Here is a 13521-nt window from a genome sequence, read left to right as displayed (position 1 = left end):
ATCCTTTTATTTGAAATAGGGAATCACTGAAGGAACCAGGTTTCCAAGCAGAACATTTAGATTTGAGAGAGGAAAAGTAGGGGACCAGTCCGGGGTTGGAGTTCTATCTTACCAGTAGGCAGGAGCGTAAGGGGGGTACCCCACACACATACACACCACACAAAGATGCTTATCTCCACTTACATTTCTTTACACACTCTCCAAACACAGGGAACAGTGATGCTGTCTGTCTTCTTAGTGTCCACTTAACTTTCCCCATGGCCTCCTCTTTACAGACAAATTGAATTCAGCATGGCCAATCACCACCCCCTCCAGGCTTCTCTGACCCACAGACCAGCAATCAAAAGGCAAGAGCCAAGCCCAGGAATGACTCGAGAGTCACTGGATCCGTCAGCAGACTTCTTTTATGGCCTGCAATTGTACGGAGTTTGCTAACACCCACACCATACACCACAGCCACTGATGAAACCAAGGGCCTATAATTACCTGACAAAATGTTAAAGTCTCTGCTCCAAGTCCACTTGGTTTCGTTCAGAGGCAGTCTACTGAGAGAGCCGAGTTCTGCTGCAGAGTTGTGGGTCAGGATTTTGCTAACTCTGGAGAGACCTAATGCCCTAGCCAAACCCATACTTATGCATTTTCTCAGTGCATAGCTGAGTGATACATGAAATTATATGTCTCTGAAGATGAAAAATGTAAGAGGAAATGACCTAATTGCCTCTGAAATAGGGGGAAACTCTGAACACCACTGGAGTGTCATGTGCTAACCTACAAGTCAGCCTGAGACCCTCCCCTCAGACTGTTCTATACACTCACCCCTAAGACAGACAACTCCACATTTCCAGCTGAAACTGACCTGATCTGGTTCTGCTTAGTAGAACCTGGCTAAAACAAATCAACTGTCCTCCCAGTCTCTACCCCTACTCTTGCCTCTCTGTTTGGTGACATAGCCCACACATCTCAACTTTTCCATCTAAAAAATTCCCCACTTTTCATTTCTAAACTTTGAGTGTTCTGAGAATGCCATAGTCTTATTCCTGAAGAGTTAGTCTTCAGCTGGCTCTAAGTGGGGAGCTTAATTGTAACAACTGTATGAGCCTCCCTACTTTTCTCTCCAGAAGGGACCCAAAAGGGGTCTGCTGAGAACTTAAGGCCCCAAGTAAAGAGGAGACATCTCATGAGGGGTGAGCGTGTACAAATCACAGCATCAATAAAAAGGGAGTCCTGACCCTCTGTAAGTCAGTCCTAGCCAAAGCTGGTGGCGTCATACTTCCAAGACCCGGTTGTGGGACAGCTGGGAGAAGATCTATAGAAACTCTTTAGCCACGACCTAAGTCAGTAGCCATCAGTAGCTGGAAAGTAAGAATCCAAACTTTCCTGGCCCAGGTTTGGGAGATAAGAAACAGACCAAATGCTGGCTTCCAAAATAGAGTGTGCTGTCCCCCAAGAATTCAATCCACTCATCTTTTGTGTCTTCTGCTGCATGTGATACTCATTCCACAGTCATTCACAACCAGCTTTTCAAATCGCATAGAAAAGGACCTCGAATATGGCCAAGTCACTGACAATCCCCCCCCCCCGTTTTTGCAGTGGTATCGATAAGAAGAACCCCCTTCAGAACTCTTTCAACAATTTCAAGCAAGCTGAGACTCTGAAGGCCCTCAATCAATAGTAGCAGCCTCTCTGGTGCTGCTCCAGAGAAGTGGCTTAACTTCACTGAGGCCCATTGGCATCTCAGTCCCACGCTGGAGCCTCTGCGACCAACATACCCACTGATGCTCCAACTGCTGCTTGAAAATTAGGATTAAGGATTGTTGGTTGTGGGGCTGAGAAGGGAAAAGAAATCCAAGGAAGTCCAAGGAAATTTAATTTATGATGGGAAAAAAAAAAACAGCTTAGGTTGGAGAGCCCACACAGGGGACCCAGCAGCTGAGGCAAAACTGGGGGGTGGGGGTCAGTGGGAAAGTCACTAGCCCCTTTCCACTCACCCCACTCCACCAGTGCTGAGAACCCACACTCTGAACCAGGCCACCGGAGCCAAATTGAGGGAAAGTTGGCTTGGAAGGAGCAGGTGACCAAGCATGCAGACCATTAGTCAATATTTGCCTGGCTGTTGGCAGATTAGATATATCTGTACTCAAACACTGCAATCTGATTTCTCTATCAAAACTACCCTCAAATGATAAATCTTTATTTAACATGAGTTATTTCCTCTGGGTACAAAGGGGCTCCAAGCTCTCTAGACACAAGTGGATGTGTATATCGTGTAATACTCCTGCAGCTTTTAATAGTGACAATTGTCCTGTCATTTGCAGATATGCAAAGCAGAGCTGTAAGTCCCTAAAAAAACGTTCCCCCATCCTTGATATATACAGACAACCTGTAAGTGAGAAAGTAACTCCATTACAAAGACTGTTTACTTCCTATCTGATAAAAATAATTGTATCCCCAAACCACACTCCAGCCTTAGAGCACCACTGAGTAGCATGTTGCAATTAATTAGCAATCTGATATCTTTCTGGGGAGCAAATTTTAGGAAAGATTTGGACCTAGGAAACAGAAAACAAAATCTGGAGGTGGTTGTTGTTGTTGTTGTTGTTGTTGCTGCTGCTGTTGTAAGAAGGAATCCCTGAGTTGGAGACACCTCATAGCTCAATGATACTTGCCCAGTTTGCTCAGAGACCCTGGGTTCCATTCCCAGCCCAAGAAGAAGAAAATTAACCCCTGAAAGAACAAAGCAAGCTCAACCTTTCATACCAAGCTTCTGAAAGCTATTCCAGCAGCCCCTCCCCCAAACAGGCCCATAATTTATGGCTCTTTTACAAGGTAATAAACCACAGTAATTACCTCCCTGCATCTCAAACTAAGAGAACAAATTAAGCCAGAACTTGAAAAGAATTTTAAAGAGTTTTCCCCTTGTTTCAAACAGAAAAAGAAAAAACATTCAGACATAGAGGATCTGAGCTTTGGCTGTGGGAAGCACTGTGGATCTGCTCTGATAAGAGACTGGGGGCAGGCTCTGCAAGGCCTACACACTGGGAAGACTGCAGAAGGGGCAGAGAAAATGCAGGTGGTGGAGACAAGTTTTCCCAACCCAGAGCTGGGGCTGGATCCACAGCACGGCCCACACTGCAGCCACTCTGCTGCCTTGGCCCCTTCTTGTTTCTGCTTTACAGTTGGGTGTAGTGGCCTGTTTAGGGCTTGTAAGAAGACACAAACACACTCCCTCAGGCTCTCCCCACCTCATCTTTTGCTTCTGCACTCTCTGCCTACTGCAGGCTTTGCAGCCTGCTCTTTGTCTACCTCGTGCCCACATGGTCCTCCGGGAGCCCAGCTCCAAACTCTGCCAAAGTTAAATATTGACCAAAACCTCTTTCAACCAGCTCTACTTGCCAGGAGCTGGGGAGGTGCACTCCTCCCAGCCTCCTGGTGCAAAGTCCCAAGCCTGGGGAAGAGTTTGGTGCAATGCTTACCTCCAAAGATGTTTAAATCCGAGACCAGGAATGGTCTCCGGTTCCAGGTGCTCAGGGAATCTTTTTCTCTGGTGTCCAGGCACTCTGCAGACAAATAAACACCAGAGGGTGAATAGTAGTTGTGAAGGAAGGAAGTGAAGACTGGAGCTAGAGATGTGTCCTGTGTGGGCGCCAGGGTGGCCCCAGGGTGACGCGGACATGGAGTTGTCGCCAGGGCACTGGTCCATGAGACGCACTCATAGCTCCTAGTATTCCAGTCTACAAATGGACCGAAGATGGTGATTTATTTTTGTAAAACAAATACATCCTCCATCTCTGCACCCACAATCTTATTTTCCTTTTGTATAGCTTTGGGGAGGTGGAGGATGAGTTAGAGGAAGGGAAAAATAAGATGGCTTTGCTGGTGATGCTGGATCCAGTGGCAGAGCTCTGCATGTACCCCAGCTTGGGGAATGTGAAGGCAAGCTTTATTTTCTTTTGCAAACAATGGGAAGCCTTGTCTGGGAGCATTCAATCAGACTCTGCCAAAACCTCACTAATAGCGTTCATTTCTGTTGGTGGGAAATCAGACCCCTGCTCAGCCCACAGATCAGAGGCAGTATTGGTTGGTTTTGTCCTCTGGTTTACCCAAGTGCTGGGGCAAGCTATTTCTTGGTCCTGGTGGGCTCACAGGACTGAAGCAGTGCCCAGTCACTAAAAACAGACCAACTACTGCAGCTAGAAACCAAGCAGGACCAAAGCGCTGGACCATAAATACAAGCCACACCTGTGCAAGCTCCCCACCCACCCCCAGTGTCAGCCTCTCCATTTCAACACCTCCTTGTCTGCTAACCAGGAAATGGTCAAGGTGCCTCCAAATAGCTTTCTGGCATCAGGAAATGGCAAAGAATGTTACCATCTTGTTAGTCCTCTGCTGAGACTGTGCAAGACTTTTGCTTCTGCAGCCCTGACCCTACGCCACTCACTACCCACCTGCCTGCCTGCCCCAAACCAGCCCTGTGTGGGTTTATCCTACCCCTATGCAATCGGGCTGACAGCCAGCAAAGAACCACCAGGAAGCTGGGGAGTTGCCTGACTCTTGGCTTGGGAGCCTCCTAGAACGCTGAGGGATAACAGCAAACTGGCAGCTGCCTTCTGCCCCAACCCAACCCACAGCCTTTACCCTGCATAAGGGTGCTTAGGGCCAGCATCCACTCTGGGCCCCTTTTTCTCATCAAAGTTCTACTCTTGGGGGTGGGCTGGCCTTGGAACTCCTGGGGTGATCCTGATCAGGGTGGGGTCTAGCTGCTATGTACTTGGCTACTCAACTTCATCCCAGAAAGATCTGCTGTGCCCCAGTTCTCACCGATACCCCTACCCCTGCCCCTACCCCCTGCCCCTACCCCCTCCTCTTCCCCTCCTCCACTACCACCATCACAAGCACAATGCTTAGGGGCATTGTGATTATTATGGTTATTATTGTTGTTGCTATCTTTTTATTCTCAAGTCTAATATTCATGGTTCTGTTCCCCATAAATCCTTCAGACTAATGAGTCACGGAGAGACGCTGCTCGGGCCTCTCACTCTGCAATGGCTGCGGCCGTTGTGGTCTCTCTCTGCGTTTTTTTGGCGTCTACTTGCTCCCTCGCTCGCCTAGCGCTGGTGATTTATGAACGCCGGGAAAAATTGAACAAAGCCGCGTGCTCCTCCTGTGGTATCTCTGAAGCCTTCCCCAGCGTGAATCAGAACATTACCGACTGTCTGCGCTTCTGTCCCACTTCATCACCAAAACCAGGATATGATCAGAAAAAAAAAAAAAAAAAGGAGCCCGAACTCACATTTCCCTGGGCACAGAGCCTCCCTGGACTCCCAGCAATCTTGCAAGAAAGCCTTTGACCTGGTGATCCCCGGACAGCTCTGTTCTCCACGTTGAAGGGCTCTTGCCTGCCCTCCTGAAGGAGTTAAACGCCTTTGGAGATAAATCTGAAGGTGTGTATATTTAAAAATCAAGTAGGAAGTTGGAGTCACACTACTGAGAGATTCATTCCTAGAAGTGGGGCCCTGACGACTCAGATCCACTCCTGATGATCTGCATTAATTATTTAACGAGTCACATGACCATAAAAGATCACAATTTCAATAATCTCCCTCTACTCTAACAGGCACCACACCTTTGTCAGTTGCAACCAAAGCCTGTACTTGGCTTTTTTGTTCCCCAAGCCTCCAGAACACAACCACCTTTACCCTAAAAGGGAACAGCATGGAAGTGTTATGTTGAGCACAGCAGGGTTGGTCATTCTGGGGCTGCTAGCCTGGTAAAGGCCAGACATCCCTCACCTGAACCCAGTGGTCAACCCGCCTGCCTGAGCGGCAAGAGGAGGGCGGTTTAGCTACATAGGTTTCGTTACATAATCTCCCAGGGAAGTTTTAATGATGCATTCATTCATTCTTCTTTCAGACTATACACACACCCTCATGGCCCTACACATCAGCAGAAGCCTAGATACATATATGTCCAGCCCTCAATTCTTGTTCATCCCCAAGGAAAACAGGATAACTCCTTCAGCAGAAAGATGCCTATGTATGTCTGTCCATCCAGAGTGATGCCAAATTCTCTACAACCTACACATTCATGATCATAAGGAACTTGAATCATTCAACTGCTTCAGTGTCCTCTCTTGTAAACTGAGACGATTGAAGCAAAGGGTCTTCTTTCGTCTTGAACACTTAACACCCCCTTCATATTAAAAGTTTCAAGGTAGAAATTATGGATTAGAAGGTTTTGGACTCCACCTGGTACTATCCCATGTCTTCCTCCTCCCCCTCCCTTGCTTTTCACACCATCCTCTTTATTGTTGGTGTTGTTTGTTGTTTGCTTTTGTTTTGCTTTAATTTTGTTTTTAAAAACAAAAACAAAAAAACAAAAAACAAAACAGGGTTTCTCTGTGTCACCCTGGCTGTCCTAGAACTTGCTTTGGAGACAGACTGGCCTTGACCTCAAAGATCCACCTGCCTCTGCCTCCCAAGTAAAGGGATTAAAGGCGTGTGCCACCACTACCTGGGCTCATGCCATCTTCTTTGAGGTACCTCTTTGAGGTGCAAAGCAGTTTTGTTTTTCTTGCTTGGGAGTATAATGTAGGAGAGGGATGCCAGGAACAGCGGCCTCTGGGACCGGTTGAGCCTGAGTTCTTCCTTGCAGGACTAGACTTATTGATGCAGACATCAATAGAATAATGGTGAAGGCCTTTGCTTGTACAGAACCCACTCACGGGGATGGGAGGCCAGAAGTTGTCATTTGCTACATTTATTCTTTGAGGTGTCTCTCCTTCCACTCTAAAGGCCTGTGGACGCTACTGATCTGTTTCTCTGCTGGAACCACTGGAAGAAAGCAGCAGGGGACAGTGGCACGGTGTGAGAGCTTAGGGGGACAGAGATGCCCAGAAGATGTAGGAGAAGGGGAAGAAGAAGAAGGAGTAGGGCACCCGGGGATTGCTGGCATAAAGAGAGACAGTGTGAGTGGGCCCACCCATATATCTGAGTAATCCTCCCATGAGCTCCCTCCTGGGTATTAAGTACTCCACTGTGCCTGTCACAGATGAACTCCTGCTGTAATAAAACACCGGGTGTGTCATAGATTTCAGCAAAACTAGCAAAGAAAGCCTGCAAACTGCCATTTTTCTTCAAGGGGGAGAGTGTTAAGTACTTAATTCAAACTGTGACCATTAAAGTGTCTCCTATCCGATTTAGGTTGATTTCAGATGTTGACAAAACTTTTCTCTCCAGAGTCATGCACAGCTTGGCTCTGCGACTAAGTGTGATAAGTGTGAATTGAAGGGAGAGGGGAAGTAAAGGGGGAGGGGACAGAAGAGCATGTGCAAGAGTCATTTTGGTAAGAGAACGGCACAACTTAACACAAAATACTGTCTTTAAAGGTCAAGGGTTTGAAGGACTACTAGGTTTGCTTTAAAAAAAAAAAGAAACAATTAATGAGATAGAAAATTTGTCCTCTTGGTGAACTCTTATGGCTGCCCTTACAAAGGGCAGACAATGAAGGATTTTAGATGCACAGTGAGATTTTCTAAGCTCTTACAGCAAGCTCCCTTAAAGGCTGAACCACAAATAAAACACCTACCATGAAGAAATAGCACAATCATTTGCAGCATTTTCAATAATTCTGGTTTTACAAAACACCAATACTTTCGATTGCCAATACAAAACTGCAACCTTATCCCAAACCATCAGAAAAAGGCAGTCTTGACTCTTACTTCCTTTTCTGAATGGATAAATGAAAGATGTCTCACGTACCATGATCTCCAGAAAGCCAGTGAATCTTTCAGATTCGTCCTTCCCCACTAAAAAAAATTTGAGGTTTTCGTGGCTTGATACTCAATTTTCAGTGTGTATGTGTGTGTGAGTGTGTGTGTGTGTGTGTGTGTCCAAAATGCTGCCTATTTGCCTGAGAGAAAGCGTTATTTACAAGAGTCCTCCCTCCTCCAAAGACGTTTCCCAGAGAATCCCTTCCAGAATTGCTGTTGAATTACAAAGAAGTATTTATCGTATGAGGTGATTGATGATTGCTGGGGAAATTGCTATTTTCAGTGTGATTTAATTTTGCTTTACAAGTGCATGTAGTGTGTGTGTGTGGGGGGGGTGCTAATAAGTTGAAGCAGCAGCTACATTGCCTCCAGAAATGCTTAGTGACTGTTCACACCTCATAAAATACACTTTATGCCAGGCTCTTCCTAACTTGGAAAGGTGTGTGGCACTCCTTTCCCCATGAATTTTCTTGGCTTCTCAGAGACTAGAGCCTATTGCATCTTTCTAAAAACTGGATTATCTTTAGGTAGAGAAAAGATTTCCCTGGCTTGTACTTAGGGCAGCACGGGCTGGCCCCATTTGTGGAAATGGTCCAAAATCCCCCCTGACGCTGCAGAGGTAAATAAACCGCCCGCCCCCTCTCATTTACTATAAAATCCCCCAAACTGCTTCAAGGCCAGGTTGGTACTTCTAATATTCTGTGCAATGTGTGAGTGTGAGTGAGTGTGTGTGTGTGTGTGAGAGAGAGTGAGAGAGAGAGAGAGAGAGAGAGAGAGAGAGAGAGAGAGAGAGAGAGAGAGAGAGAGAGAGAGAGAGTGTAAAATGCCTGAGCACCAAATTTCAAATACCAGGGTTACAGAGATTGAGAGGTGAGTTTTCATGTTTTCCAAGATCTGGATCTCTGGGAGTGCAGAGAAGAAATACCACAGAGCATTTGAGGAAAGTGTCCCAAATTAGTCTGGCTTCCTTCCAACAGTGAGCTCTTCCAGATCCACCTTGCTCGGGGTGCATTTTGGGGTGTCATTACGCTTCTTATTTCCTCCCAGGGTACTTTGGAAAGTGTGGTGGGAAAGTTCACTTTACTCTAACAGCTCTTCTTGGAGAAGCAAACAAAAATTCCCAAGCTGTGCTCAGCGCAAAGACCTTAAGACCAGCCAAAAAACCGAAAGGCAATCTCAACCCTTTGCATAAACTATTTTTTATCTCCAGGGAAACAGGCAGATTAAGTGTGAAGGTGCAGCAAATGCCAAGGGAACTCGTGTTTCCAAGTGTGCTCAGAGTTCAGCTACAGAACAGCTGCAGAAGCTCCAGGCCTCTGCTCTGCGAGGTCTCACCTTTCACTGCAGGGACAGCCACGTTTCTATGCCTTACAGAGACTTGAAGCCTGAAAGCCTGGCCAAGTTTGGGAAGAAGAGGAACCCTCTCAGGGCTCAAGAGCCTTCCTGCTTTTTGGATCACTTCCACAGTGGGTCAAGCTTGGCAAGAATTCAGATTAAGCTAAACACACACACACACACACACACACACACACACATTGAGAATGTACTCAGAATGTGACCCCAGCTCACCCTGTCTACAAGGCTTCTGCACACTAGGTCAAATATCTCAACCAAGAGGAGGCTTGGGGGGTTTTGTTTCGTTTTAAACTTAGGACGCACACAAATTTATCTCTTAGGTTTTTAAATGTCTTATAAATTGAAGTTTATTCTTAGCACATTCCTCTTTATACAACCATATCGCTCTGTACAGTTGCAAGTGGGTCTAAATGCATTTCCCTCTCCCCAAGACTGTGCCCCAGGATAAGACAACAATATCTCTATAACAGTATCTTAAATAAATGCAAGGAGAGGAAACTGCATGCCACACCTACCATCAAGGTCTACACACTTTGAGAATTAAATAATCTGGTGAGGTCCACAATGTCTACTCAGTAAAGCTCATGTGAGCTGCCTTAATGCAGAAGAGAAAGGTAAGGAAGCTGGGGAACTGCCTGCTTCTTCTGCTTGCAACAAACATACATGTCCCCAGGCAGCACGTGCTGTCTGGTGGACTCAAAGGTAGTCGATGACCAATGCTTCCTTACAGGTGTCCAACCCTGGCAAAGTTGTCCAGGTCAGCAGGTTGTTCCACTAAGCAGTAACCAGGACAGACGTCCTCTTGTGGGGGGTCACACACAGACACCAACCAGGAATAATATCTTCTTTTTGGTTATGATTTCCAGCAAGTTGGATTTTGTTTTGGTGTCTCAGGTTTACTTAGGAAGGAGCAGACGAGGACTGGAGCAGGAGATGAGTTGGGCACCTAAGTGACAGAAACTGATCTAGGTCTCTAGATTATATGGACGAGGGAATGGGTGTGGAAGCACCAGGGAGAGGGTGGGGATGGGGGTGTGGGCTGTGAGTTTGTGCTTTCCCAGGCGGGCCGGCAGGGGCCGAGGCAGGGTTGGAAGATCGCATCTTGGTGTTGGGAAGTTTGTGGTCTTTCTTCCACTTCATTCTCCGGTTCTGGAACCAGATCTTGACCTGGCGCTCGGACAAGCAGAGCGTGTGAGCGATCTCGATGCGGCGGCGCCGGGTCAGGTATCGGTTAAAGTGGAATTCCTTCTCCAGCTCCAAGACTTGCTGCCGGGTATAGGCGGTTCGAGAGCGCTTGGGCTCACCTCCGTTATAACTGGGGTTGACTGAACGCCAGAACCCCCGAAAGAGAAGGCCAAAGAGGAAGGAGTAGAAGAGAAGGAGAGGAGGAGAGAGGAGATAGGGTGGGGAAGAGCAATTGGACATCATCATTATATAATAACCTGACACCAAGTTCACACAAGATACATAAAAACGGCAAAGAAAATGTTTCACAGGCTATTGACAACGGGAAACACCCGAGAGCCATAAAGAATGGTGCTGGGCATTGGGGCTGAAGAAAGGCTTCAAAGACACATGGCCGGGAGCCTCTGCCAGGGCAATTAAATTTATGGGGGCTATAATTACTGCCCTAACAGTTTGGCGTCTCGTAAATCTCAGGATAAAGGGACCCTGGGTACAAAAGGGTTCTCACGTTAGGACCAGGCTGCGGGCGGCGCGCACACACCCACAGCCAAAGCATCGGCCAGATGGGGGTCCCCTCCCGCGCCCTGCCCCGCGCCCCCTCGCCCGCTGCCCTCCGGGCGGCGCCACATACCGGCGCTCACGTGGATCTTCTTCATCCAGGGGTACACCACCGGCTCCTTGCCCTTCGGGCCCGCGGGGCCCTGGTCCGCCAGCAGCAGCGGGCACGCGGGGGCGCTGCCCCCCGTCGCGACAGCCGGGGTGGTGGGGCCGGGAGCGCAGCGCCGAGGGGGCGCAGGGGGCTGCGGGGCCGGGCTGGGATGCGCGCCGGGGGCCGGGGATTGCTCTGGTCGCACGGGGCTGGCCCCGCGACAGGCGTAGGGACAGGCGGCGGCGGGCGCGGGGTACAGGCCCCCGGGGTAGCTGGGCTCGCGCGCCCTTGGCGCGTAGTAGGCGGGGGTCTGTCGGGCCGCGTGCGGGTTCGGGGCCGGCAGGTGCGGGGAGCTCTGAGGCCGCGGGTAGCCGGGACCCCCGCCCACGCCGCCGTCCCCACCGCCCGGGCCACCGTGCGGTGCGAACTCCTCGAAGGGAGGGAACTTGGGCTCGATGTAGTTGGAGTTTATCAAAAACGAGCTCATGGTCATTAATTTGTGAAGTGCAAAAATACTAATTTTTCTCGCGGTGTCGTTTTTCTGCGCTCGCCGAGGCCCCTCCCCCTCTCGCCGCGCTTCCCATCCCCCTCCCCGGCCCCCTGCGCCCGCCCCTCCCCCGCTGTCAAACGCCTGCCCTCCCCCTCCCGCTGTCGCGGCCGAAGTTCGCGCCGCTCCTCCCCCGCCCCCGCGCGCTCCCCGTGGCCCTGCGCGTCCCGCCCCCGCGCCCCACGTGCTGCGATAGGGCCAATGGGAAACTCGCGCGCGCGGACCCGGATCAGGAAACGCGCGGGGGTTGCGTGATGGATGCTGCTAGCCACCCGGGCGGGAGGAGCGAGCAGGGGCTTGTGTTCCTCGGCCCCCCAACTTGGATTCCGGCTGAGAAGTTGGGGCCTGGTTAGCCTGTAGGTCCTTTCGAGTCCTGTCCCTGCCCATGTCTGTCCTAGGCCTCTGGGCAGCTGGTCGCCACGGCTCAGCACTGACCTTCAGTCCAACAGGCTTCGGGTGGTCCTCCGAGGGTTCGAGGCCCTCCAGGAGAGAGAGGGGCATTGGGTCTAAGAGGCAGACCCAGGCTTTTTATCCTAGCTCTGGAATAAAACGGAGGAGGAGGCCTACAGACCCAGTTTTCTCGCCCTTTGATTCTTTGCCCATGCCCTGCACATCCACCCGGCTGCTGGGGAGTTCCCTGCTTTGCGAAGCCAGGCTGGAGCTGCACAGGGAGGATGGGTAGATGGGCCGCTGGACAATCTGGTCAAGGAAGTACAGCAAGCGAGGGCGGCCCACTAAAACCTCGGGGATACTTATTTTTTTTTCTTTTTTTTTTTCAGACGCAGAATTTGTACATCATTTTTCATTTAAAGATTTGGAACCTTCCTATATTGCAGTTGATGGAGGTGCTGACGAGAGCTAAACTGGCCCCCTTTACTGGGAGCTACTTGAGACCTCCACCCTAGAGTGGGAGTAGACAGACGACGCCTGCACAAAACCCGGCTTTGAATCCAGTAACTTCGCATTTCAGAACATCCAGCAAACAAAACCAAGTTTGAGATCGAATAAGACCCTTCCTGGTCTGATTGTCAATCGGTCTTTTCTAACTCTTCTCCTTTCGGATGGTGTTTCCTCAGGCAGGATCTAGAGCAAGGGCTATATTTACAGGGCAGCCTGTAATTTCTGAATTGCTGAAAATTAGCATTTTAACGCTATCAGTAGCTCCGGAAAGGAGGGAGAAGGGACTGTTGCCTGCCATTTGGTAATTGAAATTTGATGGGTAAACTAATTATGCCATTATTAACAAATAAATTACTTATTAATTCCACCTAATGTTGATCTTTGAAGTAAATACTGATGCCGCATTCATACTGTATTTGTCCTCTTTCCTTTCTTCTCAATAGCAGACACGCCTAGATCCTTCTCATGACAGTAAAGCCGTGCAAACTAGCACATCAGCATTCTAAAAATGACTCTCACGTTGGCATGCAAAGCAATTTCAGTTGGTGCACCTAGTTGATTTTTCAGAGAGCAGAATAGAACAACTACCTTCTCACAACCGAGTCTCAAACGCAGACAAGGGAAGTTATAACGCAAGCCCAGAGACACTTCCAAAAGAATGTCCGTTCTATCTCATTCCTATCTGTTACTCTCTTGGGCTACTAAATACTGGGATATAACCATTTGATAGATAGTCATTTAATGCTCAGACACATAAAGACTATTACTGAGACTAATCTTTAAAGTAATTTAGGGAAAGAGGTTAAAAAAAGGATCACATTAGTTTCTTATTGAAATCATCATGAAGTAGTGCAAAGAGGTTTTCCACATTGGGTGCATGTGCTGGTAAAGAGAGCTATGCACTGACAGGAAGCACCTCGAAATTTTTTTAATGAAATCTGAGCTGTAGATGGAAGTCAACAAAGATTCTAATCTTTAGATAATCCTCTCTAGAGAAGAGAGATCTAGCCTGTGGGGTGTGGCTACTCTAAACTGGTCTCTCTCTCTCTCTCTCTCTCTCTCTCTCTCTCTCTCTCTCTCTCTCTCTCTCTCTCAAATAGGTACATAAATCAGACA

The 13521-nt window shown here is 48.6% G+C and overlaps 2 protein-coding genes across 4 annotated transcripts in view; both read right to left on the bottom strand.

The window, feature by feature from the left end:
* The window catches only part of Hoxa3 (homeobox A3), a 44050-nt gene that overhangs the window by 11060 nt on the left and 19469 nt on the right, over window positions 1-13521 (bottom strand). Inside the window, exons 3-4 of one of the 3 annotated variants that reach the window (XM_032906499.1) lie at window positions 5291-5404; window positions 3474-3557 (exon numbers count right to left, since the gene is read on the bottom strand). The gene's annotated coding sequence lies outside the window, so the exon portion shown is untranslated. Of the gene's footprint in view, window positions 1-183; window positions 1171-3473; window positions 3558-5290; window positions 5405-13521 lie in introns of those variants that run through there. The other 2 variants (XM_032906498.1, XM_032906501.1) reach the window with 2 other exon arrangements.
* On the bottom strand, window positions 9446-11522 carry Hoxa4 (homeobox A4). The gene is made up of 2 exons (XM_032906507.1): window positions 10941-11522; window positions 9446-10449 (listed from the first exon to the last, which is right to left on the bottom strand). Exons 1-2 carry the CDS (start codon window positions 11449-11451, stop codon window positions 10103-10105), a joined length of 858 nt encoding a protein of 285 aa, XP_032762398.1. The 5' UTR covers window positions 11452-11522; the 3' UTR covers window positions 9446-10102.

This window comes from Rattus rattus, chromosome 6 (assembly GCF_011064425.1).
Source record: "Rattus rattus isolate New Zealand chromosome 6, Rrattus_CSIRO_v1, whole genome shotgun sequence".
Taxonomy (NCBI): Eukaryota; Metazoa; Chordata; class Mammalia; order Rodentia; family Muridae; genus Rattus; species Rattus rattus.
Note: the sequence above shows the minus strand (reverse complement) of the source record. Positions and strands in the feature narration are given on the sequence as shown.

Bases quoted from the DNA above. Each gene is read 5' to 3' on its own strand.
- Hoxa4 (XM_032906507.1), bottom strand. From the start codon at position 11,451: ATGACCATGAGCTCGTTTTTGATAAACTCCAACTACATCGAGCCCAAG. The intron at 10,450-10,940 runs GTATGTGGCGCC...TCTGGCGTTCAG, and splicing joins GAAGATCCACGTGAGCGCCG to TCAACCCCAGTTATAACGGA.